Source organism: Thunnus thynnus, chromosome 20 (assembly GCF_963924715.1).
Source record: "Thunnus thynnus chromosome 20, fThuThy2.1, whole genome shotgun sequence".
Classification (NCBI taxonomy): Eukaryota; Metazoa; Chordata; class Actinopteri; order Scombriformes; family Scombridae; genus Thunnus; species Thunnus thynnus.
Window position 1 is genome coordinate 14,897,007 of NC_089536.1, and position 16,665 is coordinate 14,913,671.

Consider the following 16,665-nt stretch of genomic DNA (forward strand, 5'->3'; position numbering starts at 1 on the left):
GGATGTGATATGATCACAGCTTTCAACTTTATCACTGCCTTTACACATGCTTGGTTTAAGATTAACTTTTTTCAGGTGATTTTTCCTAGGAGAACTGCTAATGGCCTCTAAATTCAGATGATGATGGCTATAATGGCCACAATAATGATTATAATGTTCTAAGCTGCCTAGATTGTGGTGATGCCATGGGTAAACCTTAGATTTGTCAATGATCTTGATTTCTATGTCTCATACTCACAGGCCTGGAGCGGTGCTCAACCTTGAGCTGTGAATTTCACTGCCACCCATCTCCTCAGGGCGGTGCTTGCTACTGCCCTGATGGTTTCATTGTAGCCAATGATAGCCGTTCCTGTGTGGGTGAGTGCCAAATATGATATTTTGTGAAAGCATCTATATTTGTGGCATCATTGATAGTAGTGGACTCTGAGCTACCAACAGCATACATATTTTTGGGGAAGCTTCTTTAACATTAATTCTTGTTTTAGCTTGTACCGTGAGTCAGTCTCAAAAAGGTACAATTACTAGATTAATTTCACAGCACTCTGGTTCAAAACACAAGTAAAGATTTTCACCTTTATGCCTACATATAAAAAATGGTTGTTTGTATTATTCCCCAGACTATAATGACTGTCAAATCTGGGGGATCTGTGACCAGCTGTGTGAAGATCGCCCTGGGACACACCACTGTAGCTGTGCCGATGGATACTTCTTGGAGCAGGGTCACGTCTGCAAAGCAAATGTGTCAGGTACAGGGGGTGACGCATTACATAGTAGCTTTATACAATCTGCTGCGACAAGATCTGAGGGGTGTTTGAAAGCTCAACATGACAAAGCAGACAAGATTTTAAAGATGGGTTGCTCATAGGGAGAGACCGTGACCCAAAACCTTCATGAGCGCAAATAGTATTGATTTGGGAAACTAAAGGATCCTCAGCATTTATAAAAAACAGTTGACAGACACTTTTTTTCCCAACACATTTACTAAAAGTTTGTTCTTCTAAGGCTTGAGGGCTTTATGCTTTAGCTATATCAAATATCGAAGATAAATACAACAAAGTGAAATACTGAAATTTGTTTTCCAGGTGGAATGCCACAGCTAATTTTCACCAACGGGGGTGATGTGATGATGGCCGATATACACGGGCGCTTTGTCAGAACTCTGGTGCCTTCTCAGGGTAAAGGATACGCTGTAGGCGTGGCATACCACTGGCACAGTGATAGAGTCTTCTGGAGTGACACATACACCAAAAAGGTCAGTCTGGATTACTGTCTGGTGACATTTTGATGACAGCCCTCTTTCATGTTTACCTTTTTCATAGCCTCCTTTACATGGTTGCCAAACAGAAGCTGTGTTTATTTTTAATAGATAGTTGAGCAGCAATCATTTCTTCTGGCCACTGCACAGCTCTACTGGAACAGCTGTGGGACATATGCTAGGCAGTAGTTGAGTTGGGAAGGGAAACCCATTCATCCCAAACCCTTTCATCCTTTTGCCAGGTATACTCCACCAACTATAATGGCGGTGACATTAAGGAGGTTCTGACCACTGCAGTCAACAGTGTCCAGAACCTTGCTGTGGATTGGGTCAACTTCAAACTCTATGTTTTAGAAGCCACGGTGGAGCGCATCGACATGTGTGACTTTGATGGAGGGAATCGGGTCACACTGGTGGCTGAAAACCTGCGGACTCCTCATGGCCTTGCCCTGGACCCTACAGTTGGGTGGGTTTAAATGCTTTAGTCTTTCAAAGCTTCCAAACCTATGTAACATTATAACGTCATTCGTCAACGTCGTCAGTATTGGTATTAAAATGAATATTGGTAGAAGTGTTAGTATTTGTTTTTAGAATATTTACTAGCATTGTTTTTTTCTGCACAATAACATCAGGGCATGAGATAATTACGTAAAAAATTCATTACTTTCATGCCACTGGTCACTGGATTTTTTTTTAATGAAACTTGCTCCATGTCATTTTTATTAGGGGATGACATGTTTACTTATTATCATTATCATTAAGCTTATCAGCAATTTATGATAAAATATGGTAATTGAATCCTGTACAAATGAATTTGTACAATTCCAAGTGTTTTTACATCCACATGACCTGGCATCATATAGCTCATATGTTATAGGACCCCTTAAAGTCTTTATTTTTTATTTGTTTGCAGCTACATGTTCTTCACAGACATGGGTGCTTCCGGTGAGCAGATGAAGCTGGAACGCGCCTTCATGGATGGCAGTAACCGTCTAGAGCTGGTGAAGAGCAGGCTCGGCACTCCAACAGGAATTACTATAGATATTGTCACTCAGAGGGTCTACTGGTCTGACAGCCACTTTGACACGGTGGAAACTGTCACCTACAGTGGTTTAGACAGGTAAAAGTTGCACTGAAACCCATTAAAAAGATGTTTCTGTATGGGGGGACTAACTTTGGGCTGAAATGTAATGATGCAGCTACAGTATATTGTGCTGTATCTGATTGCCATTCTGAGGTGTTGCTATTCTCCAGAAAAATAGTCCTCAATGGTGGAACCCAGGCTCCACATCCTTTTGGAATGGCTGTGTTTGAGAACCATGTGTTCTTCACTGATTGGACCAAGATGGGTGTAGTGAGAGCCAATCGGTTCAACGGCAGCAACCCAGCACTCCTCTATCGTACCACAAAGCGACCGGGCCATGTTGTTGTCTCACACCGTGTTCTACAACCTGTTGGTAAGGAGGTGCAATAATTACTGTTTGGTGCTGGGCAGAAAGTGCAACCCACTCTCTCTTTTTTTTACACCTCTAGTCTCATCCATTATGTTTGCAAACTAATATTACACCATTGCCATCATAAAATGAGCACAATCCGTCTCGTCTCACAGTGATGAACCCTTGTGGCAGACACAATGGTGGTTGCCAGCAAATTTGTGTCTTGAGTCATCGCACTGACAATGATGGTCTGGGCTTCCGCTGCAAGTGTCGCCATGGTTACGACCTGCAGCCTGACCGGCGGACCTGCTTCAGTAAGTTTCTTTGACATAGAGGGCAAAATGACTTGATATTTAGAGTTGGACTGTTATTCACTTCACATTATTTTAATGCTTTCTGTCATTTTTTCATGTTTTTTCATTAGTCATAAAAGAATTAATCAAATTACAATGTTGTGTAATTTACATTTTCATTGCAGTAATTTTATTATTATTATTATTTATCAAAGGTAGGTACACATTCACCTACAAATAATTGTATTCATACCAAGTAATTACAACTTTTTCAACTACTTTTCAAATCTTAATTAATTGCAACAACATACAGTAAAACATGTCAGGGATTTAGGATTTAAAAGACAGTAACCACTGTTACTTACTCTTTGAACAGAGGTGAAGGACTACTTGTTGGTGGCCACCTCTATGGCGGTGCGGGGAATCCCACTGAACGTATCCCTCCAGGAGGACATCACCCTTCCCCTCACAGGGCTTGGGACTTCTTTCTCTGGCTCTGCTGTGGAGTTTGATGGCAAAGAGGAGGCCCTTTTCTACAACGACAGGTCCAAAGGCCTCGTCTATAAGTCAAACCTCAATGGCACCAGTGAGTTTTTGTGTAATAAGTACTGTTACAACTGCACTGAGTGAAATCACCTGTAAAAACAATACATAATGTTATGTAAAATAAATGTAAGTTGATGGATATAATTTTCTGTATGCATTCTTAGTTCAACAGATTTTGACAGGCTACAGAGTGGGAATTGTTGATGCTATGGCCTACGACTGGACCTCCAATGTTTTGTTTTGGACCTCAAGCACCTACAGGTCGGTGGTGGCCTTCAGAGTCACAGACAAATCCAGACGAGACATTGTGACTGGACTGAGGAACCCAAAAGGAATTGCAGTGCATCCCAGTGCTGGGTGAGTGTTAAAATGTATCAGGTGTGATTGGTTTCAGTGTCATTTGCACTTAGATATCACAGTCTAGTAATGCCAGTATAGAGGCACCTAAATACGTATAACAAGCACTTTATGCAATATATTGAATCTGAATAGATTTGTCCTCTTGTTTGTCCACTCATGTTACCCCACAGCTACTTATTTTGGTCTGACTGGAATCGTCCAGCGGTCATCATGAAAGGCTTCACTGATGGCAGCAATGCTGTTCCTCTGGTCAACACAACACTGGGATGGCCATATGGACTCACTGTTGACTATGTGTAAGCACAGTGACGATTACAATGATGACAGTGAGGATTATGGTGTGATCTCAGTGAATAATTCCAAGAATCAAGGAATAAATTATTGTATGTGATGTGGATTACAGTATTCCTATATATTCACTGGTTAATTCCTTGTGCTCGGCCTTCATCAGGATGGACCGGCTATACTGGGTAGATTCCCTCTTGGCACAGATTGGTCACATCGGCATTGAAGGATTGGACAGACAGACATTCAGCAATATCGGCCAGATCACTAAACCCTACTCTCTAACAATTTATTCAGGTGCGTTTCTTGGTCTCACCTCATAACTGTCCTTTATTCTAGTACACCTATTGTATATTACACATGCAGAGTATTATTCATATTGTACAGTATATGATGTTATTAAGGTTTATCTGCAGCCTTGACTCAATAAAACCCCAACTTTATTATAAAGCTCTAACAATTCTCAAACAACTTTATTTCAGAGTTTATTTTCATTTAGACCAAAACAGTGTTACATTCAAAATGAGTGTTAGAATTTCCTGTACATTATTTTGTGCCTTAAGCACAGTTGCACATATTAGAATTTAATAAGCCACTTATTTGAGCTACTTTCTAATTGAGCCACTTCTTGTACCCCCTCTGAAATCACTGCAGTATGGCTGCTCATGACTCATTGCATTATATTTAGTAAATGTGCATTTGTTTTTTATACCTTCTGCCTTTATTACAACACTGAGTCATGTGTTTTTATCTTCTAGACTACCTGTATGTGTCTGATACAAGGACTAGAGCAATATTCGAGATGAGGAAGCGGGATGGAGGAGGAAACATTATGATCAGACAAGGAGTCACCGGAATTATGAATGTCAAGGCCTATACAGCTGACCTCCAAAACAGTAAGTTCACACAAAGGGAGCCATTGGAGTCTGTGAATAATTTTAATACTCCAGTCCTGCAGTAACTCAGTCACAGTGGTGAGTAAGCTTAGATACTTTGTGTATGAACAGGAATTGAATTTCATCACAAGAAGGCAGGGAGAGCAGAGACAAAATGGAGCAAGAAAAGAGATTAAAATAGCATTTTCTCAAACTAATCAATGACTGCAGGACCAGGGCAATAGTTGAGCTGCCAGTCAGCCAGATATAATAATCCACAAACCCAATGACTACTTCTTCACCATCCTACCCACAGCGTTCACCAGCCGGTGCAATATGGTACTCAACGGGCTCTGCAGCCACTTCTGTTTCCCGACTCCATCCTTCAGTCGAGTGTGTGGGTGTCCATACGGCATGAAGCTTCAGGCCAATCAGAGGGACTGCATCAAGGACGATTCTGTTCCCCCACCTGACAACAATTGTGGCTACTACTCCTTTGAGTGTGATGAAGGACGCTGTGTATCCAACTCCTACATCTGTGATGGGACTGCTGATTGCATAGATAAGACTGATGAGGCCAACTGCACTGATACAGGTAAATGTGTGAGAAAATGTATATTATAGAGCAATCAGTTATACTAATCCAAATGCCCACCTCATATATTTTTACCACTACCTAACTCCCAGGGGCAACCTGCTCTCCGCAAGCGTTCACCTGCAACAACAAACACTGCATCCAGCGCAACTGGCGCTGCGACGGCACTGACGACTGTGGTGACGGTTCTGATGAAAACAACTGTCCCACTCGTCTCCCTACCACCTGTGCTGCTGCGTACTTTACCTGTGATAACAATAATTGTATCTCTAAATCATGGGTGTGTGACGGTGACAATGACTGTGGTGATGGCTCTGATGAACATAACTGCAGTAAGTATATATGGACTGTCCATTTTTATCTCTGTTGACACTTAAAGAAATTGGTTCATACAAATATTATCTTGCAAATGTATTGAAGCAAAAATGCTTTATCTGTGATTGGCAGATTCAACCATCACTACATGCGGTCCTTCCTACTTCCTTTGTCCCGACCACCGCTGCATATTCAACTCCTATGTGTGTGATGGAGACCAGGACTGCTTGGATGGCTCTGATGAGAAAAACTGTGGTAGGAATAATTTGATTCTTTGTTGATTTCTGTTTTAGGCATGTTGGTCATGTATATGAGACTGAATACCTTCTTATATGCGAAATTCTTGAGTTAAGTGCATTCATTTGTTGTGCTGTGATCATTTATCTATCTGTTCTTCTTTGTTTTTTTACTTGAAGAGTTTTCCTGTGCCTCCTATGAGTTTGCCTGTGCCACCGGGGACCAATGTGTCAACTCAGGATATCGGTGTGATGGAGTGTTTGACTGCAGGGACCATTCTGATGAGCGAGACTGTCGTAAGTAAATTACACAGGCTGATGCTGGATAGAAAAAACTATCAATCATGTTCATTAATTCTGTAATGATAACCAATTGTACCACTTGAAAATCAGCCAGCTTTATTGTTCATACCATATTCACTGTTGTTAACATGAATCAATGTACAGTGCCAGTCAGAAGTTTGGACACACCTTCCCATTGACTTGAATGAAAAAGTGCATCCAATTAAAAACAGGACAACAATACATATTACACCTCTTGATGTCAAGTTTTCTGCTGCTGGGTTACTGACATTTTTAAATGTCTGTGGTGTCTCCAGCCACTCGAGGTCCAGGCCTGTGCCATGACAATGAGTTCCAGTGCCAGACCGATGGCCTCTGCATTCCAGATGAGTGGGAGTGTGACGGCCATCCAGACTGCGAGGATGGATCTGATGAACACAACTCCTGCCCACAGATCACCTGCAGACCCAACTACTTCCAGTGTACCAACAAGGCGTGCATCCCCTCAAGCTGGTTGTGTGACGGCGACAACGACTGCCGGGACATGAGCGATGAACAGAACTGCCCCACCCCTCCATTTACTTGTCCTTCCAATCAGTGGCAGTGCCCCACTGACCAGATGTGCATCGACCTGGACAAGGTGTGCAACGGCCAGAGGGACTGCCCTAATGGAGCAGATGAATCACCTATCTGCAGTGAGTTTCACAGACATCACATCATGTACTGTAATTTAAATTATATTTAGCCCTCAGACAAGAATACTAATATTATAATGGTGCTGTTTTATGTGATTTAAAATATGAGGGGCTTGTATGAATAATCAAAATGTAGCACTATTAGACAAGAAAATCCTTAAAACCTCAGAATTAAGTGAATATTGAGTCTAAGTTGGCAATATTTTTGAAAAAACCCCAATACATTTGTAGCACATCAGTGCAATAAACGTACAAGAATAATAATAAAGAGAAAATAACTTACAAAGACAACACACCACTGAAATGGACGATACAAATCAAAATGTCAGAACAACTAATACAGCTAGATTCTTAATAAATACATAAATGCTTATTAACTATCATATCATTTCATGAAGACCAAGATGACTGTGCACTGAACAACGGGGGCTGCAGTTACCGTTGTGTCCAAGGACCATTTGGGGCTCAGTGCATCTGTCCACCGGGATTTCAGCTGCTCAACGACTCAAAGACCTGTGAAGACATCAACGAGTGTCTGATCCCAGGTTTCTGTAGTCAGCAGTGCTACAATGAGAGAGGAAGCTTCAGGTGCTACTGCTCGGATGGTTACCTCCTAGAGCCTGATAGACGCACCTGCAAAGCTGCAAGTGAGCAAAAAAACATGGCATTACAAATAAAGCTGCCTGGTATAACCTACTAATTAATTATGATATGATATATGGAAAAAATCATTTTTACATATGCAATTCCCTTCTCTGCGGAGAATGGAATTTTATCCACAAAGTGCTCTTGAAATAATTTGTTGGTATGAATCATAATATTTTTTCTGCCATTAGACCCTATAGCAGCTGTACTTCTGGTTGCCAAGCGCAGTCAGATCATTGCCAACCAGATCAACATGAGACCACCCCAGATTCTTCCAGTGATCAGCGGTTCAGGCATTGTGACTGTAGACTTTGATCGTGTTACTTCCAAAATCTACTGGGCTGATGCCTCTCAGAAGAAGATATTGAGCGCCTACCAGAACGGCACCGACAGACGGGAAGTAAGAGACATGATTACACAAATGCATTAAAGTAATATTTCACAATAGAATGAAACTCAATTGAACTGTGCAAGATTCTCATAGTCAGTGTTCAATGTGTTGTGGTGTGTCTGTTGCTCTAGGTTTTCTCCACTGGTCTGATGGTACCTGAGAGTATAGCTGTGGACTGGGTGGCAAGAAACCTTTATTGGACCGACTCTGTCATGGAGAACATTGAGGTGTCCACTCTGGATGGTCGCTTCCGAAAAGTCCTCCTCACCAAAAATGTTACCAGCCCTCGTGGACTGGTTTTAGACCCCCGTAATCAGTAAGTAGAGACTCTTTGAGGGAAACTTACAAGGCTATTTAGTTAGTCTTTAATTTGGTCTTATATCACTGTCTTTCAAAACCTTTGAGCCTTTGAACAACCTGTTGCAAGACATAATAAACCTTTTGTCAAAGTGCCTTATCACACTGTCATTCTTTCCAGTACCAACGTGATGTTCTGGTCCGACTGGGGTCAGAACCCCAGGATCGAGCGGGCAGACATGGATGGAACCATGAGAAGAGTCATCGTCAGCACAAAGCTCTACTGGCCCAACGGCCTGGCCCTGGACTACACCACGCGTAGGGTCTACTTCGCAGACGCCTACCTCAAATATATTGACTACTGTGACTATAACGGGAACAACCGCCATCAGGTCATAGCAAGTGACATGGTATGTTAATTTTGATACAAATGAAGAAGTGATATAGTAACCATGGCAATCATTTAGTAATGCAGTCAGAAAGAGGAGAAAATGAAAACACTTCACAGAAACAAGATGAATCAGGAACAAGTCAGTCACCAAATGTTTCAATTTGTGAAAGGATTTCTGACCTGATGTCAATACTCAGTGCCATTTCTTTACATATGAGAAATTGTATTGTATTGTATCAGTTTGATCAAGAATCACAATCACAACTGAACATTTTTATCATTGAATAAGAATTATTCCTTGGCACATGTATCAGTTTTAAGTGACTTAGCTGACATTAGAGATGTACAAATTAGCAAAAATGTTACTGTAACAGTAAAGTACATTTTGATCAAACATGTCATATGAATGTGTGTAACTGTATCAATATAAATCAGGATGGTAATGAAAAGGAGCATCTAAGTTAAAATGGAAAAACAAAACCTTGTTAGGATGAATTTGAAAACCTATCAACCCTGTTCATGCCCACTTGACACCCAGGTTCTCCAGCACCCACATGGTATGACAGTCTTCGAGGACCACGTCTACTGGTCGGAGCGCTACACCAGCAAAGTGATGAGGACAAACAAGTTCCACGGTGGCAACATCACCACTCTGATGAGCAGCGTGTACCAGCCCATGGGCATCATTATGGACCATCCCGTCAAACAGCCCGCAGGTAATTTCTAATACAGCTTGCTTGGATACCTGTAGTTTCCTAACATGTAGTGAATGTATGTATGTTGATGCAGTGTTGAGTTGGTGTTGGTAAAAGCATCTTATGTGTCGTCACAGAGAGTATACATTTAGCCCTCTGGAGTTTTTGTGGGCCTGAGAACTCATAATATGAGAATTATGTGAACTTATCAAAAACTTGCGAACCTAAGTTGATCTAAAATATGGCATCTAATAGTAAAAACAGGCTACTGAAATTACACTAACCACATACAACAGATACAAATTTAGTCACAAAAATCCTAAAGTTAACAGAAAATAATACACTTTACCATATCAGAGGCTGCAACCAGCATTTGGAACAAACCATACAAAATTGGCGAGATGTCTGTTTGAAGGTGACACTGTGGTTCTGTATTTAGCCATCAACCCATGCAGAGAACACATGTGCAGTCAGCTGTGCCTGCTGTCAGGCCGGAGACCCAGGTACTACACCTGCCACTGTCAGTCTGGCTGGAAACTGGATGCTGACAAACGCACCTGTATCCGAGGTAGGCCTTTTTTGCAGTAGCTTTGATTCAAATTCATTTTGTAGTGTGTCTGCACAGTTGTGTGAGTATTGTGTTCCTCTTATCATGTGTACTTCTACTCTACTCTAGACAGCAATCCCTTCTTGATGGTGGTGAGAGATTCAGTGATTTTTGGCATTCCTCTGGACCCCGCTGACCCCTCCAACAATGCAATGGCCCCTGTGTCTGGCATTAGCCAGGGGCGGGACATCGACTTCGATGACCAGCAGGAGCTTGTCTATTGGGTGCAGAGCACTGTGAGTGGAGGTTTTGAGTCAAACCCTTGAGGAATGTTTTATGATATATAATGATTACTGTGACTCAAGATTAGGCTTTGCACAACACCAAGAGTTTACAATTTCTACAACATGTAATGGAAATTTATGGATAATTACTGGTGCCCACTTGTTCATTTTCTTGATTATTAATATTATTACTTGAATATCTGCAGTTTCAAAAACGCTTCTTTTGATGCATTTTCTCTGATTTTGCTCCACCTTTCAGGGTTCTATATGGCAAGTGAAAACCAGCGGCGCCAACAGGTCTGAGTTTGCTCCAGCAGCACTCATGGGATCGCCCTCTGGTCTGGCTTTTGATTGGATAAGCCGAATGATGTATTACACCAATCCCACTGTTAAAGCCATAGAGGTGAGTGTTCATAATTAATGGCAAGAGCCCAACTTTGCCAAAACTAGCCTTAGATGGGTTATAGAAGGACAAAAAGCAACACCTGAGAGACATATTTAACCATTTAACAACAAATATACTACTTTCCTGTTTACTATCTCAGCAAGACAATCTTATTTAGACTCATTACTGTTGTATCTCAGATTTCCCTCTTTGTTATTTATTTATTTAGCATTTGTTTCATTTAATGTGCAATACATTAATGTTTCTTCCCTGCATAGTTTTGCCTTTTCTCACTTAATTTCTGTTTTTTCATTGTTATTGTTCAAATAAATAAACTAAACATAACACTTCACTTAGGTTATCCGTGTAGATGGAAACGAACACTACAGGAAGACCCTCATCACCTCTACTGGCAAACCGGAGGGAGCAGGAGAGCCCATTGGAATAGTCCTGGATCCAGCCCGAGGGTAAAGTTTCTGTTTACTGAATAATGGAAGGAACAAATCATCAAGTTTCAGTTTCATATTCAGATGCTTGTCCTCTCTTCTGTGATCCTGAACAATAGTTATTAATTTGTACATACTTCCTAGCACAGGAAAGATAAAAGCAACAGACCAAGACCTCATCAGAATTATTTGAGATAATAGCTGGCTGACAGGACAAAGTAGTCTAATTGTTTTAATGACCATCATGTAATTGGACATTTAAAAAGAAGATTTATTCCTCCAACAGCTGCATGTCCATCACAGTCATGTTTCTTGTCATACAAGAAACCCACCCCAATCAATTAACAGTAACAGTCTCAGCATTTCTTTAGAGTAGGTGAAGTAATCCAACAAAGACCATAAGAAGATTTTTTTTGACCAAGAAAGGATTTTTACACATAGCTAGATTCAAAATTTTGGATACCTAATACACACATTTTTTTTTACCTCCATAGGAAATTGTTTTGGACAGACAAGGGGTCAGACAGTGGAGTTCCTCCAAAGGTTGGCAGCGCTGACATGGACGGAAGCAATCTCAGGAACCTCTACACAGGCAACATGGCCAACATAGGATTCATCACCGCTGACATTTCTACCAGGAAACTGTACTGGGGTGTGGCAGGCTCAGGGGTGGTATGTACAGTGTACATGCTTAATGTATAGACTAAGAACAAAAATATTATCAGTTACTGTACATTTCATTGCAAGCTGCAATTTAGGGATGTTGTGGGGAATAAACTCTCCTCAACTCTGTTTACCCTCCTTGTTTACCCAGATTGAGAGTGGCACAATGGACGGTATAAGCCGGGTGACGGTGGTCAGTGGTCTGTCCCACCCATGGGGGCTGACAATCTACCAGAACCACCTCTACTACACCGACCTGGACTATGAGGTCATCGAGAGGGTGGACAAGGACACGGGTGCCAATATGGTGGTGATGAGGAGTGGCATGTCTGGCCTGCGTGCCCTCAAAGTGCACGCCAGAGATAGTACGTAGATTCAGTGGTTTTATATTTAATTCAGAGGTGTCTGTCCTTGAGCTTTTTGGTGTTTTCATCCATTATGCAACAGGCAATTACTGCCAGTGAGGGAGCGAGTTTAGTGTCCTCCTCAAGGACAGGACACTGCAGGATTGAGCACCACTTGTATATCTACTCTTGAATGTAGGTTTTCAGAGAAGATTTCACCTCTGTGTCTGTGCTTGATTCATCGAATGTGAAAAATGTTATTAAGATATTTTTAAAAAATGAATGCTCAATGAATTACAACTATGAACAATTTAGAGTGCAGCATATATTTTCAGAAACTAAATAAATAAAAAGATATATTTTTTTAAAAGTGCTCATATAAAACAGCATGTTTGAGCAAACACAGGGAAAAAGAAATCCAAACTTGCTAAATTTTGATGAAAATAAAAGATTTGCTCTAATATGCCTTTGAAATTGTTGGTCAGAGATTCAGCACAGCACATGACAGTTTCATTGCACTAATATGGGCTCATAAGATCCAATAATGCTCACCACCACCACCACCATTGTCTTTGTCTCTCCCACCTCAGACTCAGCAGGGACCACTAATGCCTGCAGCTCCAACAACGGGGGCTGTGCTCACCTCTGTCTGCCCAAACCAGACAATAAGAAGACCTGTGCCTGCACCACAGGCTTTTACCCGTCTCAGGATGGATCCCGCTGTCAACAGTATGACTCTTTCGCCATTGTCTCCACCCCCAAGTACATCCGTGGTTTCCACATAAACAGCTCTGACCACTCTGAGGCTATGGCGCCTGTCGGTGGACGTACGTTGGCTTTATATTGTCCAATTTTATGTTGTTTGAGCCTGTTGTGCATATTATACAGCATTATCTGTGAATTGTTAACCAGTTACTACAGGCAGGATCCACTGAATACTGTTAACCCTTTTGCAGTTTCCTACTCCAGTAAGGGGAAGTTGGACCTCCATATCGAAGCTGGCTTTGTTTACTGGACTGATAACAGCACCTCCACCTCCTATAGGGGGATCTTCAGGGCCAAAACAGACGGAGGGCTTTACAGCAGTGTCATTGCCTCAGGCGTTGGAAGAGGAGGCATCCAGGGACTTGCTGTAGACTGGGTTGCTGGTATGAAGCCAGTTCTGTCTACCGGCCATCCCTTCATTTGTCAATTTTAGTTACAGGGAGCAAGCTCTTATCATTCACCTTAGAAAAAAGGGTCATAAAACAATAACTGTAAAAATAAATTAACCATATATTTAAAAAAAATATAAATCAATAATTTGTGTTAAGTTCGTGTAAAACTTATCACTATTGTACCCTTCAAAGAATTATGACTGTGTATCTCTGTGCTGACAAATGACACTCTCTTTTCTTCCCATCTCTCCATTTGCCTCCTCAGGTAACTTGTACTTTAGCAATGCCTTTGAGAGTGAGACCTACCTGGAAGTGCTTGCCATTAACACCACCTACCGAAAGATTCTCTTCAAGTCCTCCCAGGACAAGCCCCGTGACCTGGCTGTCAGCCCCAAGCTTCGCTACCTCTTCTGGACTGACGGTGGCCAAACACCCAAGATTGAGCGGTCCCTGCTGGATGGCACCAACCGCACGGTGTTGGCATCAGAGAGCCTCGCGTCGCCTCGTGGCCTAACTATTGATTATATCAATGACTTTCTCTACTGGACAGATGATGTTCTTGATATGTTCTCGCGCATGGCCTCGGACGGCTCACAGAGGCAAATTATCCGGTATGGGAGCCGGTATCCATCTCCAACAGGGATGGCTATATTTGGAAACTACATGCTGTGGGTGGATAAAAAGCTTGGCAAGCTCTTCCAGGCCAGTAAAGACCCAGCTAACACTGACCAGCCAGAGGTGAAAGTGAAACCAGCTTAATTTACCATAGTTTTAGCTTTCATAATAATCCTATTTTGTGATCTCTCATTAAAACAACCAAATAATTTGCCATTTTATATCTAGAATTTCTTGTTCTTTGCACAAAAACATTTTTCAGTCAGTCAGACACAAGATTTTCATAGTTTTATCTACACCTAAATTGGCATAATGGCACTATTCAAAGCAACTTTCCTGTCCAATTAGAACATCATCTTATTTTGGGCTGGACAAAAAGGAAAACCATTGGGAATAGAGAAAACAGAGCAATTGCTGCTGCTGCGGTGAACAGGAATTAGCTACAGAAGCAATAAAATGTAGCAGCTGCAATAGCAGTTAGTAGTTAGCATCAATAATAGCTTAGTGGCACCATCATTTTCTTGTGTCCAGAGAATGATTTTGTAAGATAAAAAAGACAAACTTTTGATATCAGTTAGAGTCAATTGTGGATGTTTAATGATCCTTCTGTGAATGTGCTATGCCCATGCCACTAAATAACAAAATATGTTTTTCTTATGTTACCAGGTAATCCGAGACAATCTTGACGGACTGATGGATGTCACCATCTTTGACGCTCACATCCAACCGACATCTGCCAATCAGGTGGACTTTAACCCATGCCAGGAAGATAACGGGCGCTGCCAGCAGCTCTGCTTCGCCATGCCAGGCCAGGAGAAGCCAAAATGTGGTTGCGCACATGGATCACTCCTTAATAATGGCGTAACATGTGGTTATGGACAAGATGAGTTTCTAGTTTTCACCACAGACTACACACTGAATAGCTTGAGGTTAGATCCCACAGATCACAGCAGCCCTTATCCAACGGTGAACCTGGGCTACAACTTGATGGCACTGGATTATGACTTTAAGGAGAGGCGAATTTTCTTCACCCAGAGCAAGGGGATAGGCCGGAGCAGGATTGGCTACATCACCACAACATCAGTCGCCAGCCCACCTGTGTTTATAGCCACAAGTGAGCTAAGCATTAATTATGACTTGTAATATTTTTTTCCTACTGTTTTATTGTTGCTTTTTGTTTGTCTTTACCACTTCCTTCTCTTACCCTCTCTGTTTCATTTTCTCATTTCCTTAAAGATCTTATCATTTTGCCTCCCTTTATTCAATATCCTCCTATCTATTTTATACCATTCAGATTTGGATGACCCAGAGGGCTTGGCGTATGATTGGGTCAACAAGCGTCTCTACTTCACTGACTACTACAGCAGAAATGTAGAGTCCATTGGGGTGGATGGGATGAACCGCTCAATCATCGCCCATGCGAACCGCCCCAGAGGCATCATCGTCGACCCCTGCTATGGGTAAAAACAAATGACCATCACTTCACTAGCATATGTCTACAGATTGGACAAAGATATAAAAATGTCCAGGTTTTCACTGTGATGTGAACATCATCAAAATACACTGATGAGCTCTCTCTCCTCCCTTCTCTCCCTGTTCTCTCTGCCCAGTTACCTGTACTGGACTGACTGGGCCAGTCCAGCTAAGATTGAGAGGGCCACACTGGGTGGAAACTTCCGGACTTCCATTATTAACAGTGGTCTCTCAACGCCCAATGGTCTGTCTTTGGACTATAAAGAGAGGATGTTGTACTGGGCTGATGCTTCACTGTATGTTCACTATTGTATTACAAAGTAGTCAAGGGACACATTTTGTAGCATGTTTTCTTGACAACTTCTTTCTTACCTAACTGCTTCTCTCAGAGACAAAATCGAGCGGGCTACTCTGACGGGTGAGAACCGACAAGTGATTGTGCAGGGGGTCCAGCACCCCTACGCCATGACTGTATTCCAGCAGGACATCTTCTGGACTGACTGGACTGAAAGAGCCGTCTTTAGGGCTGGGAAGGATGATGGCTCTGGCTTAGCAGTGTTGGTCCAGGACTTGCAGTACCGCCCAATTGACATCCACGTCTTTGCCGCGTCTAAGCAGGAGAGCTGCTCCAGCTCCTGCCAGCAGTTCAATGGAGGCTGTAGTCATATCTGTGTTCCTGGTAAGAGCAGATTCATTCACTGATTATTTCTATGTTCCCTTCAGTTCTTCTTAATTCTTATATTCCCTTATATCTCTCCTGCAGGTCCTCTGGGCCCTGAGTGCCAGTGTCCTCATCAGGGGAAGTGGTACCTGGCCAATAATGGCAAAGACTGTATCCAAGACACTGGGAAACGCTGCCCGCCAGAGCAGTTCACCTGTCTCAATGGTAACTGCATCTCTGCACGCTGGAAGTGTGACGGCTACGACGACTGCCGGGACAACTCAGATGAGCTGGAGAGAGTATGTGGTGAGAGATGAAGACTTTTATCAGTATGTAGTCACCATTTTGGTAATTGGCCTTGACCCTTTTAACCCTTTTTCTGCTGCTAACATAAGAATGTAAGCTAATTTAGCTGTTAGCTTGATGTTGAAAAAGAGAGAAAGCAGAAATCCAAAAACATGAATATCATGGGTTGAGAGTAAATCTACACTCCATCGT

General features: G+C 42.1%; 1 protein-coding gene across 1 annotated transcript in view; it reads left to right on the top strand.

Moving 5' to 3' along the window:
• Positions 1-16,665, top strand: part of lrp2b (low density lipoprotein receptor-related protein 2b) — a 40,137-nt gene that overhangs the window by 5,396 nt on the left and 18,076 nt on the right. The window contains exons 9-44 of the mRNA XM_067576459.1: positions 241-357; positions 618-746; positions 1,083-1,252; positions 1,498-1,721; positions 2,169-2,375; positions 2,510-2,712; positions 2,865-3,005; positions 3,361-3,570; positions 3,695-3,887; positions 4,061-4,186; positions 4,342-4,472; positions 4,934-5,071; positions 5,367-5,645; positions 5,738-5,977; positions 6,093-6,215; positions 6,377-6,493; positions 6,796-7,173; positions 7,572-7,820; positions 8,010-8,218; positions 8,341-8,525; positions 8,688-8,916; positions 9,436-9,613; positions 10,032-10,160; positions 10,269-10,435; positions 10,683-10,826; positions 11,166-11,275; positions 11,749-11,926; positions 12,069-12,282; positions 12,852-13,088; positions 13,218-13,409; positions 13,684-14,156; positions 14,700-15,147; positions 15,328-15,493; positions 15,644-15,802; positions 15,896-16,185; positions 16,270-16,473. Of these exons, the coding sequence (XP_067432560.1) occupies positions 241-357; positions 618-746; positions 1,083-1,252; positions 1,498-1,721; positions 2,169-2,375; positions 2,510-2,712; positions 2,865-3,005; positions 3,361-3,570; positions 3,695-3,887; positions 4,061-4,186; positions 4,342-4,472; positions 4,934-5,071; positions 5,367-5,645; positions 5,738-5,977; positions 6,093-6,215; positions 6,377-6,493; positions 6,796-7,173; positions 7,572-7,820; positions 8,010-8,218; positions 8,341-8,525; positions 8,688-8,916; positions 9,436-9,613; positions 10,032-10,160; positions 10,269-10,435; positions 10,683-10,826; positions 11,166-11,275; positions 11,749-11,926; positions 12,069-12,282; positions 12,852-13,088; positions 13,218-13,409; positions 13,684-14,156; positions 14,700-15,147; positions 15,328-15,493; positions 15,644-15,802; positions 15,896-16,185; positions 16,270-16,473 (7,287 nt within the window). The remainder of the gene's footprint in view (positions 1-240; positions 358-617; positions 747-1,082; positions 1,253-1,497; positions 1,722-2,168; positions 2,376-2,509; positions 2,713-2,864; positions 3,006-3,360; positions 3,571-3,694; positions 3,888-4,060; positions 4,187-4,341; positions 4,473-4,933; positions 5,072-5,366; positions 5,646-5,737; positions 5,978-6,092; positions 6,216-6,376; positions 6,494-6,795; positions 7,174-7,571; positions 7,821-8,009; positions 8,219-8,340; positions 8,526-8,687; positions 8,917-9,435; positions 9,614-10,031; positions 10,161-10,268; positions 10,436-10,682; positions 10,827-11,165; positions 11,276-11,748; positions 11,927-12,068; positions 12,283-12,851; positions 13,089-13,217; positions 13,410-13,683; positions 14,157-14,699; positions 15,148-15,327; positions 15,494-15,643; positions 15,803-15,895; positions 16,186-16,269; positions 16,474-16,665) is intronic.